The sequence below is a fragment of the Equus caballus genome, chromosome 14 (genome assembly GCF_041296265.1).
Source record: "Equus caballus isolate H_3958 breed thoroughbred chromosome 14, TB-T2T, whole genome shotgun sequence".
NCBI lineage: Eukaryota > Metazoa > Chordata > Mammalia > Perissodactyla > Equidae > Equus > Equus caballus.
The window spans coordinates 54899775-54924981 of NC_091697.1; the positions used below are offsets into that span (position 1 = coordinate 54899775).

General features: G+C 45.8%; 1 protein-coding gene across 1 annotated transcript in view; it reads left to right on the forward strand.

Moving 5' to 3' along the window:
• Window positions 1-25207, forward strand: part of SPOCK1 (SPARC (osteonectin), cwcv and kazal like domains proteoglycan 1) — a 470219-nt gene that overhangs the window by 338589 nt on the left and 106423 nt on the right. Inside the window, exon 5 of the mRNA XM_001918180.6 lies at window positions 1838-1964. Coding sequence (XP_001918215.1) covers window positions 1838-1964 — 127 coding nt within the window. The remainder of the gene's footprint in view (window positions 1-1837; window positions 1965-25207) is intronic.

The following is a 25207-nucleotide window of genomic DNA, read 5'->3' on the forward strand; positions in this document are numbered from 1 at the left end:
GCAAGGTGGGTGCTGCTGTGGAAGCAGGGAGGTGTTGCGGACAGGACCTCCAATGACAAACATGTAAGTGCCCCCAGGGAATTTTCAAGCTGGTGATCTAGGTGGGACCACATTGACTCATCTCTGGACCCACTGCAGCTGTGTGAATGTCATCACAGGGCCAGCCACCAATCGTCTTCATGACTTTGGGCAAGACTCTTGCCCAGTTCGGGCTTCAGTTTCCCACATTAGTAAAATGAGTGAGCTGGTTTAGGTGATCTCAAAGCAGCTTCGTAAGATTTCTTTTCTGGTTCATTGGTCAGACAGGCTCACCCTAGGGCCCATCCATCCTGGGGTCCTCGATGGTCCCAAGGGTTGTGCTGTGGGTACGAAGTCGTCCTCCTTGATGTCAGCCTCAAAGGTAGGTCCCCACACAGACCTTCAAATTGCTAGGGCAGGTTGGAGGAAGAGTAAGAGCCATGTTGGTGGGGCTCTTCCTCACTCACTTTCCTTCATTTGAAGAGGGCAGGTCACCTCAGACACCAAACCTTACTTCCTGAGGAGCTAGAGGTTCATTCCACACCTCGTAGAAAAGATTTCCTTCTTGTGGCTCCATGAGTTCTTCTGGGGAATTGAATGCCGTTCCAAACCTAGGGCTTTAGAATTAAGTCACATTTCTATGATAATGGTAATTTCATCCTCTATACCCCTATCTGTTGGGGCAAATAATAATTATAACAACAGCTACCATTTTTATTGCTTTCTATTTTCTAGGCATTATACTGAGTACTTTATATACATCAGCTCATTTAATCGTCATACCATCTGCTTGAAGTAGATTCTATTTCCCCTCATTTTACAGATGAGAAAACTGAGACTTACAGGGTTAAATATCCTGATCACACCGTGAGTAAGTGGCAGAGCTGAGATTTGAACCTGTGTTTCCTGATTCCAGAGCCCAAATGTTAACCACCATGCAGGACTGCCAATGCAAAACACTTCAAGGGCACAATAATCACTTGATTGGTGGGCAGTCCAGAGATGCTGTCTTCCACCCAGAACTCAGCCCATGGCTGCGAGAGTCACTCCCAGTGGTTTGCTGGGAGAGCAGCCTTGACCATGAGGGAAAGCGTGGCAGTAACTGCAGGCCTTTATTTCAGTGGTTTATGACAGGGGCATGGGGTTCCTTCTGTGGACATAAGCCATCCTAATAGCGCCATTTGTCATTATGACAAAGGTTAGGATAGGAGGAAACTGGAGCTGGAATGAAAGAGTAGAATTCTGATTATTTTAGCAGTTGAAAGTGACATCACCTCAGAGCCTCTATCAAATGGCACATTGGAAGCTGGACTGAAATTGCTTTAAAATGTATCCAGAGATCGTTTTCCACAGCTGTGATAAAGTCATTTGGTTGTGTTTGGAGATGCGTTTCTATCTAAAATGCTCACGGAGTCGTCTGTGTGTCATCCCACTCAGAAGGCTGCTTGTCAGCTCTAGAGGAGTCGAAGGCTCTGGGATGCTGTTTCTAGGCATCTGTGGTGTGCCACACCCTGTACTGGGGGCTGGGTCAGCAAATAGAGCCATTTTTTTTTTAATGTATCGTGAATGTCCTTTCATGTCAGTAAGTAATGTTTTATAACATTTTTAATGGTCATATTGTTTTTCTCAGTCCAGCTGGTGGGTTGGACCTAGGCTTTTGGAACAGTCTCCTGACCCCCATCAGTGGGTTGGAACAAATGGGAGTGCTGGCTGTTTGAACAGCCGTTTTATTCATTTGGCCTTTATCCAGATAACCTGGAGGAAAGACCCAGGGAGACTGGCGCTTCGGTTAACTTATCTCCTCTTTTCTCATCCTTAGGCAAAAGAAGGGGAACGTGGCCCACAAACACTGGGTTGGACCTTCGAATTTGGTCAAGTGCAAGCCCTGCCCCGTGGCACCATCAGCCATGGTCTGCGGTTCCGACGGCCACACCTATACATCCAAGGTTGGTCACCTTTGCTGTCTTTTTTGTCATCAAAAATACTCCATGTCTGCTTGTTCTCACAAGTCTCTGTGCCAAGAGCTGCACAATTCTGTGAGGCTTGGTGGGCTCTGGTCCTTGCCCTGGAGAAGCTGCCACATGAGCAGTCTCTTTGGCCGGAGACACAATAAAAATGTTACATCCTGTGTAACTGAAATGGTCAAGGGCTAAGGGGAGAGGGTGGTTCTGAGAATGGCGTGTGATCCTGAAGTTAATCCTGACAAGCTTCCTGGAAAAGGTGAGGAGGCAAACTGCTCCAAGGATGAGAGTCACTCAGCTTGGCTGATGGGGAGCAAAGATGTGAAGGAGGCCCAGGATGCTCCCTTAGGGATAGCACGATGGCAGGAAGGAGTACAGTGTCAGCACACGTTTCCGCTGCGTTTATTGTACACCTGTGATGCATCCAGCTTTGCACCAGGCCCTGGGGATACTTAGGGGCTATTCCTTTCTCAGGGGGGTGTCAGGGGCTGACAGTCTAATGGGGGAGTGAGGCAAGTATGGTGACAGGTCATTTTAACTCAAACCAATGAGAAGAAAATAGCTTCATAGAAAAGGGGCCTGGGGATGAAGTGGGTCTCTTTATTCTTATTGGAGGGACAAGGAAAGTTTCACAGAGGAGGGGCGTTTCATCTGGCCTCTAGTAATAGGATTTACAGGCGGGGATCATCAGGGTGGAGAAAAGAGAAAGGAGGTGATGATTTGCTCTTGGAACTCCAAACAGTCTCCTTGAGATGAGGTTGTCCATTTGTGTTGGGGATGGGTGTGATTCACTGGGGTGATGAATTAGAGAAAGGCAAACCTTGGCATTGACAGGAGTTTGCTTATTCATTCTGATGTTCAGCAAATAGAAATCAGCACCCCCTCAGCGCCCGATACTGTGCTGGGTGTGGAGTCGGAGCATAGGTGTCTCACGAGTTTTCTGTGGGACGTGAGTGGGGACAAGGAGTGCAGCCTGACCTTCCCACCTCCTCTAGCCAAAGCCGTGCTGCTTTCATCGCTCTTCTTGTGTTTCTGGGTCAGGTTCACTGGCAGAATGAAATCTTGGCCTCAGGAGAGTTGCTATTGGTGACATCCTGGTCACCTCTGGCCATGCTGCCATGTGGGGCTCGGGCCTTTCTGCCGGGCCTCCTCCCCGCCCCTCCCCTGCTGCATACCCAGCTGACAGCTTCTGTTCTCTGTGATCCCCTCACCATCCTGACCTTCACACCGCGGAGATTCCCCAGGCCTGGGAAGGCCCCCACTGCCTGCTATCCTCACAGGTCTCTCTGGGTTCTTTCGAGGCTGTGCCATGCTTTCCTACTGATTCTGTGTGCACAGGTCATATAGTTTTGTTCTCTGAAAGTCGAGATTTATCCTTTGAGATTGTCTGGTTTTTCCAACTAAAGGGAATATATTTAATAAAACAGGAAGCCAGACGGCATGTCTAACTTGTACCCAGACCTATGTAATCTGCTTTAGGACCTCACTGTTGTAATTACTGCTTGATAGTTCCTTTGTTCTTTCAGCAAGTATCATTTGAGCCCTTCTTATGTGCCGGGCTCTGTGCCAGGTGCAGGGGAAATTTACAATGTAGTGGAAATAAAAACGTTGGCTCTTCTTCATGGCCAGAGGCAACAATCCTTATTTGCTCCCCAACTTCAGACCTGCCCTGTGAGTTGCAGCTTCTCTGCCCAAGGTCACAGCCAGTATTTCCTGGCTAAATAGCCCCAGCCTAGCTCGGCCAGTACCCTTGCCCTTCCCCTTTCCCGTACTGTCCCTGAGCTCTGATGGAGTCACAGTTTGAGACAGTTTGTAGTAACAGGGCTTACTTTTGATGCCCCGCACACGTCTGGAATAGTGAATTTATGGGGGCGTTGATGAATCACTTCTATCCCCCTCGCCCCAAAAGCAGATCAGGCCATCATTGTCTTCCACATAAAGCCCAGCTTCTGGGTGTGTGAATCACCTGGAGATTCTGTTGAAAGGCAGATTATGATCTAGCAGGTCTGGCGTGAGGCCTGAGATGGTGCTTCTAACAAATCCCCAGGTGATGTCCATGCTGCTGGTCTGTGGACCATGCTTTAAGTAGTGAGGAATTCAGTTTTTATAGGCAGCTCCTAATAGATCTCCTCACCTCCAGTCTGCCCTTCCCTGCCCCCAAAGTCCATTTCCACATGACACAAGTAGGGGGATAATTCTGTAATAAAAGTCTTTTCCTCTGTCTCCCCCGCTTAAAATGCTTGGATAGCTTTCCTCTTGCCGTTAAAACTAAGCACAGACACTATCATCACTGACAAAGCCCTCCAGTCTGCTGCCTTCCTACTCCAGAATCACTTATTGTGGAGAGATCTTTCATTCATTTGTTCAGCAACTATTTGTTGAACACTTCGCAGTTCTAGGCACTGTGCAGACTGTGGCGACGGGCGGTGGGGAGCAAGACAGAGACCATTTCTGGTCACTTGGAGGTTACAAGCTGGTAGGGGAGACAGAAGTGAGTGACTCAACAGATAAATATGTAATTTCAATTTTTTCTAAGTGTTACAAAAGAATATGCATGGTGCTGAGAGAGAGAGAGCAAGAAAGGCCTGCTTTATAGGGGATGGTGAGGGAAAGCCTTTCAGAGGGGGTGTCCTTTAAACCAAGAGTGGAGGGATAGAATGTTCTAGATAGAGAAAATAGCATGGGCCAAGCCCCTGAGGCAGGATGATATGTCTGAAGAACTAAGAGGATGCCTGTGTGGCTCTAACCATGAGAGGAGAGGATCGTGAGATGAGTAGAGGAGAAGGAGGATGTGAGAACGGTCTAAGAAGAGACATCTAGCCGAAGCTTGGAAGGTGAGCAGGTCGTGGGGCAGTGCCGGGCTCGTGGGAGACTCGTTGCTGTAGCTGCCTTCGTGTCTGTGTCTGCCTTAGGAATGTGAGAGCCTAGAGGCAGAAACAGTGCCCATCATCACCTCCACCAGGCGCAGGACACAGTGTATAGGGGGAGCTCAGTAAGTATCACGGACAGGAGAGGAGCCACCACGGACTCTAGCCGAGCAGGAATGGCGAGATTCTGGTCTGTGTAACCCCTCTGGGATTTGAATGAATGGGTTGCAGAGAGCTTAGTGATTGCGAAAAATAAGCCATCCTCACCCTGGGCCAAGTTGCTTAGCTAAACAGCCAGCCTGGGCTCTGGCAGAGAGTTGGAGTCTCCTACAATGGTTCTCTCTTTGTAAAGATCCAGTTTGTGCTGTTCAAATCATTCTCTCCAGCTCTGGAGTAAACTCTGTGATCCTTGAGCCCAAGATTGGAGATGAGCCATGAAATGTCAGTGAGTGAGCACGGTTGTCCAGGCAAGTGGCATGTTGCACATCAAACTGGGGCAAAAACCTGCCCGCTCGCCTGTCTCTCTCATTCGCAGGAGCTTAAAATGCTGGCTTCCCTGTGACCCCCGAGCTACAAGGAGCAGTGGTAACCTGTCAGACATGGTTTGAAATGCTGTCAGTTGCCCGGGGAATGTCTCTGGAAGCGTTCGCTGGTCAAGGCCTCCCTGCAGTCTGGGCAGCAAAGTTGGTTTTTTATGTTAAAGAAGGTTGCCTGTTTACAGAAACTGATCAGTAGCTTGTTTAGGAGGCAGGAGCAGAATTTGGAAGACTTTTGCAATGACTCCTGGTCCTTGAAAAGAGGAATGACTTCCAGATGCTGCTGGCCAGAGCCCTCAAGGGCCTTCCCCAGCCCCGGCCTGCTGGTCCTCTAGTGTCCTTGAATCCTGCCAGCAGCCTGAGTGCTCGGTTTCCCAGACCTGCTCCCCTGTCTTTTCCTGAGAGGTCTAAAGCTTTCTTATCAGAAACTGTAGTGTTCTCCCCATTCTCCATATGTGGCATATGAGGCCCAAAAAGTCAAGGACAGTGGCAGAATTTGACACCCACGGTATCCTGCCTGGATGTCTGTGATCACCCACTTCTATTTGAAGTTAAAAGGGGGGTGGGCGGTGGGGCAGCCTTGCAGTGGAACATGGTGTGGATATTGGTTTGGGGCATTAGTCTCCTAGTTTTCTATCTTCTATGAACTTCTAGAAGGTTGGCATTCGTTTTTTTTCCCAAAAGAAATGAATTAAATATGACTCATTCAGAAGCCAGGCATTGACTGCTCAAGACCTCTGAAGCCGAGGACAGTTCTAAACCCCTGGCATTCAATGAGTCTTCCTTCCAATGGGGCTATTTCAGTCTGGTTGTGTTTACTACGGAGTGTTTCAGTTATTGCCCCTAAATACATGGCCACTTGTTTATTGAGGTTCAAGAGGGCATTTTACTCTCACAGACAAGGCTGTTGAAGGACCACTAGTAGGTGGTGAGTTAATAAGAGTGAATGAATTAACTATTAATTAACTAATAATTTTCCATTCCCTGAAGTTATCTGCTTTTTGGGGGAAGTAGGATCAGAAAACAAAGGACAAATGAGACCATGATGCTTACATTACTGGAAGTGAGTTGATGTCATAAATCAAATTCACAAAAATTATTGTTGGCAAAAATATATTGCAGCCCCAATTCTATCATCATCAAAGAAATCTCCACCCATAATAAATAATCACGGTACTACAGGTGAAGTGTTTGCCCTTTCACAGATGGATCTGACGCCTGGGGGGAGCGCCATCAGAAGCAGGAGGAGGAAGGAGCCTGAGCATCAGCTCTGTCCTTGATGCTGGGTGTTCGTCTTCAGATCGCATCAAACAAACTTTCCTTCTGCTTCTGGGCCCCGAGCAGCCAGAGGGTCCCACAGCTGGAGGGATGCATTTAGGAGCCTCTGTCTGTAGCTAGGCTCTGCCAGCGTCCCAGCACCAGGCGCTCTGCTCAGAGCTCTGTGACTCCCAGAAGATCAAAGATAAAGTGAACAAGAATGCACGAAGTCTTGAGATAAAAGGATATAAGATGTTACATGGCAATGAGTGTTTATTCAGACTCTATGAAGCATAACTCATAAAAGATAAGGAACAGAAAACCACCACCAGGAATAGACACAGTGAAGGCCAGCACTTTAGCTGGTTTGACTGTGGTATAGACCCTGCCCCTTGACTTGGCTTCTAGGCAGTAAGGGTCACCCTTGGCAGTTAACTATCCTTGATGTCACATCCTCCTGTCCAGGAAAACTGAAGTAGTCCAGACACTCAATAAGTATTTACTGAGTTCTTTCTTACTCTGTGTCATGCATTGTGCTAAATCCTGGGGCTATGTCAAAGGACAAAATAGACAAAGCTCCAGCTTTCATGAACTTACAAGGAGGGTAGACAAATTGAAAAGCAATCTCCTTTCATTAGAATAGGTGTTCAGACAAGGGACATTCAGGGTCCTGCGGGACACAGAGCAGGGCCACCTTAACTGGTTTGGAGGTGCGAGCAGTCTTCTTAGAGGAAGTGATGGTTCAGTTGAGATCTTAAGGCTGGAAGGAGTCAACCAGAGTAAGAGTGGGGGCAGCTCAATTCCATAAAGGGGAGGGGGTGTTAAAAATGTGAAAGAAAGTATAGTCTCTTAAAGGAACCGGTGACAGTCTCACTGTGGCTGGGTCACATGTGAATGGGGATGGGGGTTAAGAAGCTATAGAGATGAGCCTAGAGGAGTGATTAGGGGCACATTTTGCAGGGCCTTGAAGGCCATATTAAGGGAGTTGGACTTTACCCTAAGAGCACTGGGGATCCTAGGAAGGGTTTGTATTTTTGAACTTGTTTTCATAGGCTGCAGAGTGGGAATGGTTGGGGGCAGGGCTGGAGGCAGGGTGACTGTGAGGAGCCCGCTGGTGTGAGCCAGGCCAGGGTTCAAATATCTACTCTGCTACTCAAGAGCTGTGTTGAGCTCGGAAAAGTTTTATGGCTTCAGTTTTCTCATCTTTAATTTGGGACTAATAATAGTACCTACCTCATAGGTTTGTTGTGAGAATTAGATAGAATAATAGAAGAAAGAAAACAATACTATGGCACTTGGCACAATGTCGTAGTACTTAATACGTGTCCAATAATTAAATACCATTGTTTCGTCATTATTGTCATTATTATTTAAAATATTACCATCATTGAGACTTCTAGATAACTCCAGTATCCACTCTATTCTTCCTTTAACAATATAACTCTCAAATTTTATCTGGGCACATAGCTGCCGAGAATAAAAACCACATTTCCCAGCCTCCCTTCAGCTTGGTGCAGCCTTGTGATTAAGTGGCAGCTGGTAGGATATGAGCAGAAGTGACACTAGTGACTTCCGGATTGTGCCTTCCTCCTTTTCTCCTTCCTACTGGCTGCGATGTAGCAGCCATCTTGGACCCAGATGCGGAAGCTCAACAATTACAACTGCTGAGAAGGACAGAACAACCTCAAAGGATCCTGGTCACTGACAGTCTGGAGGCAGCATATCAGCGCTGAGCTGCTTATCTTTGAAATGTTTACATGAGAGAGAATTAAAACTTTATCTCATTTAAGCCTCTGTTTCACTCGGATTTTTGTTATAGCAGCCAGAATGTATATCCTAACTAATACCCAATTAAGATTTCAAATATTATTCATCTTGCTCTTTCCAAAAGCCCTGTGAAGGAGAAAAAGCGATGATGATAACAGTAGGGCAAGATTCTATTTAAACTAATAATTGAGGGGTTTCGTTATCAGACAATATTTGGCTACCTCCGACTGAGGGAAAGATGTTGAAATGAACAAGGCCTGAGGGGTAAAAGCAAAGTTGGGGCATCTGCCATGGGGAATTTGTCCCCAAATCTCAAACTGTTTAATGTCTAAAACAAAATTGCCTAGAGTTGGTTAGATGTGACTGTTTCTTCAAAGTCATAACACCTCTTTTGTTGGCTTTTTCTAAACAACAGAAAATGAAAAGAATGCAATTTACTACCTGACTCCCTCATCAGACTGTTGGTGTCATGTGGTCTGTGGGCACACGACTCTTTTCTCCCTCTACCTCAGAGTACATGGGGCTGGGTTGGGATATTTACTACTTCTTGTCCCTCCAGGGCTGCCCAGATGGGAGCATCTAATGGTTTGCTTAATTGCTGTTAGTCTTCTTATCCTTGGTGCCGTTATTATTGCCACTGTGCTCCAGTCCCCTCATGCACAAAATGTGCAAATGCAAGCCTTCCACCTTCAGTTTCCAATCATTTTATTTTCTGCTTAGTCAGAAGCAAGGCCTTCACCAGTGAGCCATTTCCAAACGAAGACAATTCTCACCCAGCAGGTTCTGCCCAGGCAGGGCTATCTAAAAATATCTCTGAAAATAATAACAGCCTCAACTCTGCGGAAAAACCAAGAAGAGTAGCCACACATAAAAACCTCCTACGCCTGTCATGGATGCAGGGCCATAGAAGTCTAGGGGAGACTGAGAAGAGATGAGCTTGAAGCTATCTTACGAAGTCTTACGGAGCCATTCCCTGGACCTGCTCTAACCCTCGGAACAGCCTGTTTGTAGGAAATGCTGGCCAGCAGAGACTCCATCTGCCAAGAGCTTCAAACATGACCTTTACTTGGTAGCAATTGTTGGAAACTATTAAGATGACTCTGAAAATAATATAATCTGCAGCAACAATATGTTGAAAGAAATGCCAACCCTGTAAAGCAAGTTCTCGCTCTACTCCTCCCTCCCGCGAGCACACTCAGAACAGAAGAGAAACATTTTCCTCCACAGCGGTTCTTAACTCTGCATCTCTCTTCTGCGTCTAGACATAAATGAGCCATTTGCTAATTGTTTAACAGCGATTAAGGAATTAAATGTTGGGGGGGACGAGGGGAGAGCAGACGGGTGTTTGCCTGCTTGTTTTCCAATTACCAACAGCCAGGCCAATATCAGAGAACAGGGCTGGTTCTTGGGGGCTCCCAGCTGCACTGGAGAGCTCTCTCCTCAGACGTCAGGCTGAGCACCTGGCAGCTTCTGGGTGGGAAATGAGCTGCCCTAGCCCTGACGTCTGAGCTTTGGTCCTGTGGGTGCAGATTGAGAGAAGTCAATGAAGTCCTGTGGAAAGAGGCCCGGCAATGAGAAAGTCAGCCGGGCCAGGACCTGGAGCAGTGGCACCTCTTCCCCTGTTCCCCTCTGAGCTCCCAGGACCCCAGCACTACTCCAGATCGGCTCACATTTTCTAAAACAGCTCTCCTCCAGAGGGAGAAAAGCTGAGACTGCCCACCTGAGGCCTGGGCTGGCTGGATTCTAGTTAGCAGCAGGCAAAATTAAAAGGCAAATTAAAAAATTACGGGCAAAATTAAAAGTTGGCAGCCAGGACCCCATCATCTTTCATCTTTCTATGCAGATAACAGGAAAGAAATGAAAGGGATCCCTAGCAGGTCCAGGCTGAGGCCACCAAGCTGTTGGAAGGAGGAATTACAGGTCCCACCAGGACTGGGATGGGGAAGTCTTCTGCTGAGTTGAGCTCCATATTTGAAATCTGTACAGTCACCAGATCCAGCCATGACTTCCTAAATGCTTCTTTACACTGTTTCTGTCCATCTCTGCAACCCCTACACAAATCCAGTCAGTCTTTATGTCTGTGAGTGAAATGCCATCTGAAAAGTAATGTAAAATACAAGCTATCTCATCAGGATGCTTTTGATTTCAAGTGACAGAAACATAACTCAAACTTAATCAAAACATGAAGATTTCCTGGCATATAAGGCTAGGAAGTATACGAAGCTAGGCAGATCTCAGAGAAAGAAGGGGAACTCATTATTGACAACACTCCATTTCCTTCTGTCTCTCATCTTGGTCAGTTTCTGCTTGACTTCATGCTGCAAAGAGGCTTTCTCCCCTTGGCAGAGAATATGGAGTTTGACAGCCCCAGATTCATTTGCTCCAAGCTGAGAAACTCCAAAGAAATTTGCCAGTGTCTGTGTTCAATCCCAGGGAAGGATTCTGATTGGCTGTTTTTGAATCATGTCTCCATCCCTTAGTCAAATACTGTGGTCACATGTCTTGCTCCGCCCCTATCCTTCACTGTTTTCAAGGGTAATATTTTTTGCCAGAAGATGAGGGAGGGAAAGAATATTTATTGGACTAAGTAAAATTTAAAAAGTAGTGTACTGCATAATCACCTTGTAAAATAGCAAATATATTAGCCTCGTTAAAGTCTTCAGCTAAATGACCCTAGCTTGAGCCTGCAAGAATGTATTAAGGCATACTGTGTATCTCAGAAGGGCAAGCATAGAGGGATATATAAGACAGTTCCCTACCAGACATGTTAGTTATCTAGTTAAAGAGAAAGTTCATCTAAAATAAAGTGGATGCAGCATCAATTTAATCAGAATTCCTCTAAACCATTTGGCCTAATGTTGTAATATTTCCTTCTGATCATGGTGCACATCTGCCCTCAGTTCTATTAAGCATTTATTTCTTCTTGGAACATGCCAACATAACACAGTCTTTTTGGCTCTTGAGGATACACTTTCAGGCAAAATGGTGATTGTGACATTTTCAGAAAGCACAGATGTTCAGACACTGTCCATGGTGAAAATGCATCAGAATTTACACAGACGACTTCAACATGCAGATTAGTTATGAAGTTACAGCAGAAGGAAGCAATTCAGCTAATTATTTTATCACTTATTTCTATGTTCTAGATGCAAACATGCATTTAACCAAGATTTGAAGAATAGGTTTTCATTTCTTCTTCTCAAATGCCCTGAGTAGAATGCCATGTAATTAGTTAGCGCTTTTGTTAAAAACACTTTAGGAAGAATAACCTTCTTGTTGTCAGTTCTGTTGAATGCACAATTAAACCATTTGATAAAGCAATTACCTGAACACGATTATGTTCAGCCTCACCTCATCAGGAGATGAAATTAAGGATTAGATGAAATTGCAAAGCCCATGAGATCTCTGCCAACCAATCCTTTAGAAGACAGAGAGGTCCCTGGCCAAAATGAATATGCACAGTGCTATAAATCTAATTAAATCATTACAAACAACTTTAATTAAGTTCATAATCATGTTGCTTTTGTTTTTCTTTAAAAGAAATAAACAAAATATTCCCCATTGGCATACTGCTCAAATGAGTACCCATGATCAGACTTCACCACATTTTCCAAGAGAATGTTTCAGTACGAGATATGGGTAATGCTCATAGAAGCTGATCTCATTTTCTAAGCCTGGCTAGGACCTGTATGTTATGTGAGAGAATGAGGAAATATTAACTGGCTTAGAATTTATCATGAATTGGCACCATAACTGCATATTGAGAAAAGTGGATTTAATGATGCTCTTGCTTTTACCAAAATAATTTGTTGTTTTTTTTCACGTTCTAAAACAAATGAAACATTTTGGAATCATTATATACCATGCATGGAACAGAAATGTCTCATCCTCTGGCCAAGGGTGGCCTTCTTGAGATGCTAGCTTCTGCTCAGAACAACAGACCTTCAGCATCAGGGAAAACCCTGTGTCCCAAAGAGCAACTTTCCCAAATTCTCATCCGAAGGCACTGAGGACTGCTTTGGAATGCAAACCTCCCCAAAGGCTGGCTGTGCAATGGCAGCCAGATGACAGACTGGCGGCTACAGGAACCTGGGACCCTAACCAGATTGATCAAATGGAGCTCATTAAAAGGGCTTATTTGCTTTCTCCTCTCCTGGTAGAGAGACCAAAGAATTCTATTATCTATCAGCAGAGGGTGGGACACCCCACAGGCGGTTCTGAGCAAGATCTGCTATACAGCTCTCATGTTGTCTTCCACCGTTTCCTGTTGGAGGCGCCCTAGACCAACCACTTGGCCCCTTTATAGCGTGACAACACACAACAACTCAATTCCCTGGCACCAAGCAAAGCACAGAGAGAGTTGGAGTAGAGAGGATGCATCACTTTCTTTGCATTTTAATGTGTGTGATGGGATAAAATAGACTGAGCCTCCCTTGCCCACATCTACCCCAGCCAAGAAAGGAGCGGCCGTATTCCGAGGTTTCAACTTTAAGCACCATCTCTTCAGTAAAGCCTCCCTGAGCCCTCCATGCTAAGTCAGGCCATTTCTTTCCTCCAAGCTCCAACAGCACCATGTGTATACTTCTGCTGGAGCATTTATTGCACCACATTGGAATTATCTGTAGATAAGTGGTATATCTAGCCATATGGTGGGCTTGAGATCCTGAAAAGTCTATGAAAGAAAACTCTTAGATATAATAAACATCCTTTTAAATAGCTGAGCTTGCAAGATGTAAGATCCCTGGTTGGGTGGTGGAGAGAAGGAAAACAGCTGCCCTGCAGTGTGGTGAATAGCTAACCTGACCCTGACGTGAGGGTAGCTGATCTAACTGAGAGGCTGTGGGGTAATAGCTGCCTGCAGGCCAGATCAGTGCCTTAAGTCCTCACAAGGTAAGAAATTGGAGCTGAGACCCCACACATAAATCCAAACCTTCAGCATGTTCACCTTGAGTTAAAGGGTGGGCTTGATTTTTTACAAAAGAAAATCTGCCTGTTGGTAAATACAGACAACAGGAACACTTCTCACTCTCACCCTGGACTCTGGTTAGAGAGTAAAGGTCAGCTGTAAAACTTTGTGACAAAGAACCTGCATTTATTCAGGTGGGGCAAGGGTGGTGCACAGCACATTTAATGACCTATATAGGACACAGACATAAATCAGTCAGAACAGGTGGTGACTCTTAAGCTGTCCTGTGGTGTACTACGTGAATGGCAACCTGAGTACATGCTTCCAACTTATGTTCTTTATATGGTACATACAGGAAACCCGAAGCTGGTTAACGGACTTACAGGGTTTGTGGGTGGGGAATGTTCCAGGGTTCCTGCAAGTGTACATCCTGTCTGGAGGGCTGACCCTTAATGCAAGCTTCACAGGATTCCCTCAAAACTCTGCCAAGCATGACTCATAGTCCGTTTCTTTTTCCCTTCCCAAAGCCCCAGTGCATGGTTGTATATCCTAGTTGAAAGTCCTTCTAGTTTTTCTATGTGAGCTGCCACCACAGCATGGCAACTGACAGGTGGGTGGTGTGGCTTTGTGCCCGGGAAATGAACCTGGGGTACTGAAACAGTGAGAGCACCAAACTTTGACCACTAGGCCATCAGGGCTGGCTTTCATAATTCTTTAAAACAGAAGGAAATAAGCTATCATGAGCAAGAGGCAGCACAGACAATAAACAGCAGAATTAGACACTCAAGAACTTGAGAGATGGATTTTTCAGGTACAGAATGTAAAATCAGTTCAAATCTTCAAAATGTTTTAGTAAAAAAAGACAATTTAAAACTTAAGCAATGGATCATATAACTCATTCTAAATTTTGTGATTGAAAAAATAATTAAACTCATATTCATTCTTTCTGTAGAAACTATCTTTCAAGGTAGCCCTAAAGCTCTATTCAATAAGGGAAATTTTTTTACAGAAAGAGTGTAGCTAATAAATCCAGTATAATAATAGAATTAGAATTTTTCAGCCCCTGATGATATAACTGATGTAGGCAACAGTCAAGCATGGATGAAATCACTAGACAGAGGTTGACAATGAACTTCAGGCTGTTGCTGTGTCAGCCCTCTGATGAATCTTAAAATCACTTGAGTGGGCCCCTGGCGGTGTTTGTCCTGTGGTGTCATGCAGGAGGAAGTTCACAGCAGTGTGTGTGCTTCATAGGGATGTGAAGTATTTTCGCCAAAAGGAGTTGAACCTAAATCTAGTCAATCCCATGGCTCTAATTTCCTTTTACAGGATGTTCAGGGGTAGAGGAGTGTTTTAAAGGAGGCCACATGAGAAGTTCAGAAGGTGAAGTGTTTTGGGGGCCAGAAAATGGACCCAATTTCTGCGTGAGAAAAGGTAGAGTGGGAGACATAGCTGCTAAATGTTCTGTGAACACTGGTTGAACTCAAATTGAAACAAACCAACCAAAATTTTAAAAGAAGAAGCTATTTTGGACACTTTAAGAAAAATTGATTATCGACTGAGAATTAGATATGATAATGATATTATCATATGATATAATATGATATGATATAGCACTATATGCTATATGATAATAGCATTGTAGCTGAGTAAGAAAAATGTGTGTATTTTTTAAGAGATAAATATTGTAAAGAACATAGAGGATTTACTTTAAAACAATTTAGCAGAGAAAAAAGAAAGCTAAGATGAAGCAAGTGTGGCAAAATTTTGAAAATTGTTGAACTGAAGTTATGGCAATTCTTTCTACTAATTTCTCTATTTTGGTATATATTCAAAATTTTTCCTAAATAAAAAGTACACTCTTTGAGGGGAGAAATGATCTCCTGTTAATCTTATTATCTCCAATAATATAGTGTTTTATATTTTAGTCTATGGGGTATATGTTTTTGTAGTTTTACAAATTTGTGACTTTTATGTTTCCTGAATCTGTTCTGCATTATCTCCAGTGTTGAAGGCATAAGATGAATGTGAGTAGAGGAAGGAAGGAAGTGGGATATAACAGCCATCTTGGACCCAGAGGCAGAAGCTCAGCAGTTCCAATTGCTGAGAATGACAGAACAACAGGCTAAAGGGATCCTGGGCACTGACAGTCTGGAGGCAGAAATTAGCCCTGGGCTGCTTATCTGAAATGTTTACATGAGAGAGAATTAAAAACTTAGCCTATTTAGCAGAATTCAAAATAATGTATCGACCTTTTACGTTATGTATCATGCTTTTGGCATTGTATCTAAGAAATATTTGCCTAACTTAAAGTCACAAAAATTTTCTGCTTTTCAAAGGACGCAGTTAAGAGGCCAAGAAATGAAGCCATAGTCTAGGAGAAAATATTTGAAAACCATCCATCTGACTTGCATCCAGAAAAATAAAGAACTCTCTAAATTTACTAATAAGTAAACAAACAGCCCAATAAAAATGGGCAAAAGATTTGAGCAGACATTTCACCAAAGAAGATATGTGGACAGTAAATAAGCCCATAAAAAATGCTGTGTTCTTTGTCATTGAAATGCAAATTACAACCACAATGAAATACCACTACATTAGAATGACTAATATTAAAAAGATTAATCACATCAAGTGTTGGCAAAGATGTGGAGGAACTGGAACTCTCATAAACACTTTGGTGGGAATGGAAAATGGTCTCACCACTTTGGAAAACAGACTGGGTGAAAGTTTCTTTAAAAACTACCATATAAGCCATTCTAATTCTAGGTCTTTACCTGAGAGAAATGGTAGTATATGTCACAGGAACACTTGTTTACAAGTGCTTGTAGAGATTTTATTTGTAATAGCCAAAAACTAGACACAACCCAAATATCCATCAAGTGAATAAATGAACCGATGTCATGTATCTCTGCAATCAAATACTACCCAGAAATAAAAAGGTATGAATTGCTGATGCATATAACAACATGAATGAATATTAATTATGCTGAATGAAAGCCAGACAAAAAATAGTACAAACTGTTTGATGACGTGGATATGAAACTTCAGAAAATGCAAGCTAATCTGTAGTGACAGAAGACCGCTCAGTGGTTTCCTCTGGTGGGAGGGATAGAGCAGGATTACAAAGGGGCATGAGGAAGCTTTTGGGGATGATGGGTATGTTAATTATCTTGACTATAGTGATGGTTTCCTAAGTGCGTGGGTGTGTTTATATTTATCAAAGCTCATCAAATTGTATACTTTAAATATGTATAGTTTCCTGTATGCCAACTATACCTCAATACAGGTGTTTAAAAAAAAATGACCAGCCCTGTAGAGTGTGTCTCCAGATTAGCACATTCTTCCAATTCCCCACGTTTCCATGTTTCTCTTTTTTGACGCCGGTTTCCTCCGTCACTTAGGAAGATCCCCCTTTGTCACCTCATCTTGGCTGAGTAATGTCAGAAAATAGAGTTGACACTTTTCAAAAAGTTTTCCTGTGAAACATGGACAGATTAAAAGATGCAAGTTACCCTGAACACTCAATCACTTAGGACTCTCCTTTGCTAGAGTATTCTCTGTACTGTGTCCTGGACTTCAACATCCCTTTGAGTGCAGAGCCCAGTGTTCATTTGTTGGCGTTGTCCTTCTGCCCCTCTCTGAGAGGCAGAGGTCTCCAGGGACCTAACAGCAGCCAGAGGAGCCACCCACGGAGTGGCTGAGGTGGCGGAGGCTGGATATCCTGGGGGCCTGTGGGGGCTATGGACCCTGTGGCCTTTCAGAGAAAGGCTGCTGGGGTGGGAGGCACAGCTAAGGTTCACTCCATGGCAAGAAGAAAGTACACAAAGTACGTAAATGCCTGGGAGACAAGAACCAGTGGTCAGGGCAGGTGAGGGAAGAGTAACATGTTTGCCATGGCCCCTGAGACTGATGTGACAAAGCCCTTAGTGCTGTAGGTGACAGGGGAATGAGGGGGATGGCACCTCTGTAGTCCACGTAGTTGGGAGGGGCTGCTTCATCTTCTGACTTGGTTGGTGTTCAGCTCTACTCACTGATTCCCATCTCAGACCTCCAAGTCTGCAGAGTTGGAGGAGGCCACAAACTTTTCTGGTGCCTACCTTGGGACCTTCTTCCAGGCTGGCTCCTCGAGAGTCATCAGACACACCCACCATGTACCCGGACCATGCCAAACACTGGTCCTGTCCCCAGGTTGTTCCCTCATTCTGGGGAGGACAGATGTGTAACCATTGTCTCGTAGGTCAGCCAGGTAAGGAGTGCGTGAGAGGCAGGGGCTGGGTGGGTGCCCTGTGGGGGGAAAGAGGAAGGGTTGACACGTCAGTGTCGTGGTTAAGAGCTCGTCCAGTGGAGCTGCACAACATAGGCTCACCCAGTCTGGCTTGTTAGCTATGTGACCTTGAACAAGTCGCGAAGCCACTTGGTGCCCCAGTTCCCTTGTCTGCAAAATGGGAATAAAATTACCTACCTCAGTTGTTGCAAAGTTTAAATTAGTGATTACATATTAAATTCTTAGAACAGTATCTGGCATGTAGAAAAGCCATCTGTAAATGTTTTTTTCCTTAACTCTCAAGAAATACTAGCTGCAGCCTGAGGGTCTATTAATCCTGCCTTGGCAAATAAGTACCAGTAACGGCTTGGGCTGGCTCATCGATTTCTCTGGTACAACTGTGCTGCTATGATGATTTGTTTTCAAGTGTCCCGAGCAGCCCCTTTTCCTGAGAAGTTGAAATGTTCCTTTTGCAGTTGTGTCTGCATTCATTCCTCTCCTTCAGCAGACCCCTTCTTTCCCAAACTGGTGATTGGATGAACCCCAGGCCCAGCTTAGGATGGCGTTTTGCAGAGCCCTCATCAGGGAGTCTGGGTGCTGGTGGCATGAGGTGGAGGGCTCAGTCTCCGTAAATGACAACTGACCCCTTTGGCACTGCCTCTGTGTAGTGGCATCTCCCAAGTACCTCACTCAGAAGTGGTCGTCGTGGAAACCTGGTTTGGTTTTTACGTCCTAGGCAGTAGTCATTGTCTTATTACAGCCATGTGGAAGGAGTGGGGTGCTCACCCGTGGAAAATGAGCATAGTGTGCAACTGAGCAATTTCAGGGGCCACTGCAGACAGTCTGGGGCTGAGGATGGGGCGGGCCATGGGGCATGCTCGGGGAGGCCCTGTCCACACCACCCCATTATTGTATCAAATACATAAAGCACTTCTGTCTCACACCATCGGTGCTGACAGTGCTGACAGCCTCCCCAAGTCTATTCTTCTAGGTGACTCCACCTCCTCAATGAGGGCGGCTCTTCCCTCCCTCCTGGCCGCCCACCTTTCTCTGTACTGTTTGGGGCTGGTGCTGCAGTCAGGGAGTGAGAGTTCCTGAGGTTACGTGGTTTTCACAGCTCACAGGGTTTCTTGATTACATGTTTTGTAGATCCACATTTTTATCCTTGTAGCTGTCATTTTTCTTGACTCACTATTTCAGTCACTCAAAACAGTATTACTGCACTGCTTGGACTTTCTCTAGCTTTTTTCCTTCCTAAAGTTTCCATCCACTTAGGGAGAAGAGCTAATGATGGGAGTGAAGTGCAGCTGACTTCACCCAGGTCCTCATGGGTGGGTGAGCCGGGCTCCCGGGGACAGGGTCAGCCTGCGAGCGGAGCCTCTGCCGTGCCTGGGGCCGCCTTGGGCGTTTGCCGCTCAGCATTGAGTCTAGTCCTCACAACCCTGGGGTAGAACAATTTTGTCCTCGTTTTTACAGATGAAGAAACTGACACAAAAAGGTTGTTCCTTGCCTAAGATTGTATAGCTGTAAGTGACAGAGGTGGATCTGAACCTAAATTTAGTGGAACCCAAACAATTTTGGTCTTTTTTCAATACTTGAAGTATGTGAAGCATTAAGCTTTCCTGGTTTAATGGCAATGGATAGTAACAGCATGGTGCATCTACAGAGTGGCTTTTGAATGGCCTGCTAGAACTCTTCTCTTGGATAACCTGATTGGCATCTCACATTCAACATGGCCAAAATAGACCTCCTGATTCTCCTCATCCCCCGTTGGCCATGACTCTGCTGTTCACCCAGTGACTTAGGCCCAACGCCTCAGAATCATCTTTGACTCTTCATTTTCCCTCATCCCCTCCAGCCAATCTATTAGCAAGCCTTGTCTTCTTTACCTCCAAACTATATCCTGATATAACCCCTCCCCACCATTGCCCTATTCCCACGCTACTGATCCTGCGTCTCCTTGCACCTGGGCCCCCTCTTGCTTGGCCTCCTCACTCGTCTCCCTGTTTCCATCAGTGCTCCCTGTAGTGGGTTCCTCACAGAGCAGCTTAGTGAGCAATTGAAACACCCCATTTGTTTCCCATCCCTTGTAGAATGTCTCAAATCCTAACCTTGGTCCCTTAGGTCCTACGTGGTCCAGCCTCAGTCTGATCATTGTCTCTTTATTCATTGCTCTATCTGGCCACCTTGATGTACTTTCCTCCCCCCAATGTGCCAAACCTTGTCCCACATCAGGGATTTTGCATGCGCCATTCCCTGTGCCTCCATGCTCTTCCCCCACAAGCTCACAGGACTGTCGTCTTATCATTTGGGTCTTAGTTGAAAGGTCCCCTCCTCTGAGAGACCCTCCATGACCACCACCCAACAGAACCAGCTTCACCTTCAGTTACTTTCTAGTCCATGGCTCTGCTTTTTTCATACTGATTACCCGTGTCCGTAATCATCTTGTGTCACTTGCTTCTCAAGACCATGTGCTCCATGAAGGTTGGGACCCTGTCTTATTTCCTACTGAGTTTCTAGAATAGTGTCTAACACATGGGGGTTGCTTAATGAATATTTGTGTATGAAAGAGTAAATAACTGGATGGAGTGAAGAGTTCTTGAAAGTGCCAGAGTAGCCGCAGTGTGGGGCGCTGGGCTTCTTTCAGTCCTGAGTCTCTTGGGGCTGAGAGAAAATCCTGCCCTTTTGCCCACTGATGAGGATGACAGTCTCTTGTGATTGCCCTTCTGGGAGCCCAAGGAGACTGGGAGAGCAGAGTCATGATGCTAAATACCAAGATGCTCTCAACTGCTCAGACACTGATGTGTGCAAACACGCATGCCTGAAAGAGGCAGGAGGGCTGGATGGGAGTGACCAGTGCTGCCTTCATCCATCCGTCCATGCATTTGTCTCTTCTTCCTTTCAGCAGGAATAAATTGGGTACATGTTCTTCTCTAGGCCCTGGGGCTATAAAAATGTATTAGGTGAAGCTCCTGCTCTCATGGAATTCCCAGTTCAGAAGAGGAGATGGGCAAGTCATGTGTTGTTAAGTGGCCTGATGAAGATAGAGGTGTACAGAGCACCATGTGGCCACACAGGAGGGCATCTAACCTTACCAGGGCAATCAGGGAGGGCCTCCTGAGGAGGTGATAGCTGAGCTGCATAAGAGAAGTGTGAAGGGCATCTGGCAGAGAGAGCACTGTGGGCAAAAGCACGGAGGTGGGAGTGAGCCCTGGATGCTCCGCCCTGCCTTCCAACACCTGTAGCAACCTCCTGCTCAGCCTGCAGACCTCAGCCCCTAGACTCCTCCCGCAGGAATGCCTTCCCTGCTGTCCTTGAGCCATCCAGGCTTATTGTTATACGTCTCACCAGTACTACATACCTTTTATTCTGGACATTCACCACAGTTATAGTCTAATTTTGTATTTGTAAGGTTATTAAATTAATCTCTCTCTCCCCCAGTAAACTAAGCTTAGAATAGGAACCATATTTATTTTTGGCTCACTGCTTTATCCCCAGCGGCTTGCACAGTGCCTGGCCCAGAGAAACGACTCAGTGGACACTTATGCATTGGAAGGTGGATGAGTGGGGACGGGGGAGAGTTGAGGCTGGGGAGGTGAGCAGGGGCAGACCATGAAGGGCCCTGTATGGCCTATTGAGGGACTTGACAGGAAAACAATGGAAATGTGAGGATGCGGTGTGTACAGGGACTGGCGTGATTGAGCGCTTCAGGGAGTCTTTTTTTGTCTTGGTGGATGGAATAGATTCTCTAAGGACAAATGAACTCCCATCTGCAGAGTTTCCAGTCCTGGAGAGTTCTCCGTTCCACATACATGTACCTGCATGCCAGGCTCTGTGCCCAGCCCTGGGAGTGACAGAGAGGAGCGCTTCCTGCCTGGAGGCACTCTCCATCTAGAGGGTTGGGCCCATCTGTGATCCACAAACAGTGAGCACGCTTAGGCTGCTGAGGCGGAGGGAGGCTCAGAGAGCCTGGGAGCCAGCAAGTGAATTAAATGTGGCTGTCCGCAGAACTGTTATTTTTATTTGTCTTTACCCAGAAACCAAAGCGTAAACGTAGAGGCTGCCAGTGGGCACGTCTCTCAGTGGAGATGCGCACAGGCCTTTTCTAAGTACAGCCCAGGGCATTCAGCTGCCTGGTATTGATGCTTTTTATGAAGGCATTGTTCTCAGCTTCAGCTACAGCAAGGATTTTTATCATTTCAGTTTAGTATAACCCTTGGGAGTGTCTTCTCGTCCTGGCTCAGCATTGTTTTGCAAGAACCATTACTTTGTATCTCTAGCACCTACTAGGGTTCTAGCAGCTTGTAGGTGCTCAATAAATATTGGTGGAAGGAAGGGATGGAGTAGAGAAGAGATAGCCTTTAGGAAGTTGGAGGAAATGACTTACGGGCTGCCAGGTTTGAAAGCAGAGTCCCCAAACTCATAAAGAAACTGATTCGTTAGACAAATCCTTGCACCCCATTTGGCCAACTCCACTGTTTCTTTCCCCTTGTGTCCCTCTGCTCCTCTGTGCCTCTCGGCCACTGAACACAGAGGGGTTGAAAGGGAACCCATGACCCAATTTTCATTGCTCTTGTGTTACCTTTTTCCCTGGGTCGTGGCTCAGTTCCAGGGCTATATAAGCATTTAAGGAGATAGGGGAGGGGGGAGGCTGGAATCCGAAACTGAGCCAGAGAGAACTGTAAGAAAAAGAACCTGCTTCCTGACTTCCGGTGCCCGAGAGTCTCAGGAGAATTGAGTTGCATCTTGTCAAAGCCCCTTGCTTAAAAGCCCAGGGGAACAAAGAAATTTTTCCTTTTGCAAAAATCTGCCTATTCTGTTTGTGCCCCGACCCTTTTCCTCTCCCAGCTTGGAGACTCTGGAGCATTTGAGAGGTGTTTCATGCTTTCAAGATGAAACTCTACATAGCAACTGAACTTGACTGATTCTGCTCTTTCATCAACTTCAGCCGGCAGAAGTGCTTGCCGTGTTCTGGTGCCTGAGCCTGGCTGTGCCGTAGGGAGTGTGGAGATGGGCTGGACATGGCGCCTACCCTCGAGGGGTTGGCAGTCTTTTCTGCCACTTACTTATGCTGGCTGCACAGTGAGCAGCACTGAAGTGCAAGTTCAAGTGTCCTGAAGCAGTCCATATCCGTGTGCCACATACCTGTGACGTGCAGAAGGAGGAAAGCCTGGCTATGGCCAGAGGCAGAGCCCAGGGGTCTCTCTTGCAGACCAGGGCAAGAGAGGTGCTCTGGGGTGAAGAATGGAGAGGGATTCTTCTCTTCTCCCATTGTGTTGTAACTCGTGGATGTGTTTGTAGGCTAATTGCTTCTCTGGGAGAAGCTTGGAAATTACACAGCAATTTTGTTGACAAAAGGAACTTCAAATTGCTGTTTTGCAAAAAGTTGTTTTGTTCTTGATGCGAGCTCTACTCTTTCTCTTTGAAATAGAACCTTAAAACTATAGCAGCTTGTCTCACGTGGGATTTGCACATTTTGTTAGAGAAAGTATTGCTTCCATTTCTGTTGTTCTAAATGATGGACCATCTCCAAATGATTCCATTTCTCCATGGAGTCCCAACCAAGTCAGTGAGCAAAAGATGCCTAACATCCAGATGTTAGATCCTGCACTTACACCCTGCCTGATTATTTGGGGAGTGGAATGCTCCAGCCTGCTGGTGGCCTCTGCCACTTTCCTGGCTCACCTCCTGGGTGTATTTCAGAAGGTGCCCATCTTTTCCTTGTTCTAGCTCAAACCGTGGAGCTATCTTTTGTAGTTACAAAGCCCTGTAACCCAGGGCTTCACAATGTGTGTTTAAAAGCTTCAGTTCCTAAAAGCTTACTCTCAATTTCTGTACTTATTTTGTTACTAAAACTTAGTGTGGATTTGGATGTTTTTGTCTCAGTATGAGAGGATGCATCCGATGGGACTTTGGAGTTGAGCAGACATCCAAGTGTAGTGGAGAATGTCTGCTTTATATGGCTTCTAGAACTCAGCCCCTGATCTTCTTGGTGACTCAAGTCGCAAGCAGGTCTGGCTGGGCGAGGTCTCTGAGGAGGCCCTGAGAGGCGGCAGCACAGTTCCCCAGGTCCTGAGTGTGAAGGAGACCTGTTGGTGTCCCACTGCCCTTAGGTCACTGGTCCCAAGGCTCTCTCATGGCACACTGTGGTAGGTGTGAGAGAAGGAGGGTGGCCCCATCCTGGGAATTAACATGTTGGCCACTAGGATTAGTGCATTCGATATGAGATATGAGCTGTCACCACAATTTTGAGTCTGGGGTTCTAAAGGCATTTCTACTTGCCTTCCTCAGCACGGCTAACCAGAAAATTAGAAGATGCTTTTGAGATAGGATGGCTTTGAAGATTTTTGGTTTGCGTTCTTCCAGTTTGATTCAGAGGGAGTGTCAAAGACTTTGCTGCTTGTGGGCAGGAACAAGGAGGGGGATGGGAAGCCAGGAGGCGTGGTGCTGTGTTGGCTGTATCAGGAACAGACCCTCTCCTCCTTTCTCTCTGCCTGCATTTCTGTGCTTGCTCCCTCTTTCTGTCTCTCACCAGTTCCCTAGTTCATTCTCTTGGCTGTGGTCACAGTGCTCTTCCTGACCTCCTCTTCTAGCACGTAGAATGCGCCCCTCCTCTGCTGGAGAACTTGTAGTAGCTGCTGCTTGCTCCTCACAACAAGACCAGGCTCCAATTTGGATTCTAAGCTTCTTTCCTAATCTCCATCTTTGTTCCTGGTCTCCCCCTGCCTCATTCTTTCTTAATCTTCAGAACCTTGCCCCAAGTTGCAAGGCAGCCCCGAAGACTTCACTCCACAAGGATTTTCCATCTCTCAACCCCTACAAGGCTTAAGGTCACTTGCCACGGTCCACCATAATTGTGGCCAGTCAGATATGATATGCTAGTTGATCCTTTCGTTAATCTACTTGAAAACTCTTTGAGGGCGGGGACCATGACCTGGACACTTCTTTGTGTATCTCTCAACATGTAGTCTCCACCAAAACAAAGGTGATTGGCGTGAAGAGCTAATGACATCCAGAGGGGTGGGGATGATGGTGGGTAAGATGACAGGCAGGAGGATTAGCAAACTTTCTCTAAGAGGTTGATGGATTTGACATTATGATATCATTGTTTTTTATCTTTCTTTACAAATGCCTTGGAGCAAGCCTATCAGGTGATTTGTATCCAAAAGTAGAAACAAGCTCATTTGGGAGACAGATACTGCTCATCTTTCAAATCTAAGAGAGATTGCTGAGCAAATGAAAAACATGCAACCTATTCACATTAATAAAACCAGTGGGGTTAGGAAGTTAACTTTCCCTAATGAATAGGCAGGAGCAAGGATGTGACTTCAGCTCCATGACACTGCTCAGAGGCTTCAGTCATGTGCCGGGGAGGCCTTGAAGGAATAGCACATGCGAGAGGAACCTACATCAGTCTTGAGATAGGATGTTCTGTTGGCTAACGAAGGCACCGTGAATTTGAGTTAGAGGGAAGCCCAGAACCCAACCAGTCCAGCCTTTTCTGGTCTCCACTCCGCAACCCCCAACAGCGTTTACAGATGTGGAGGCTGACACCTGAGAAGTGAGGCTATTGTCCACGCAGAGACTCAAAGTCTCCTGACTTCCACCCAAGAGCTTTTCATGGGAGG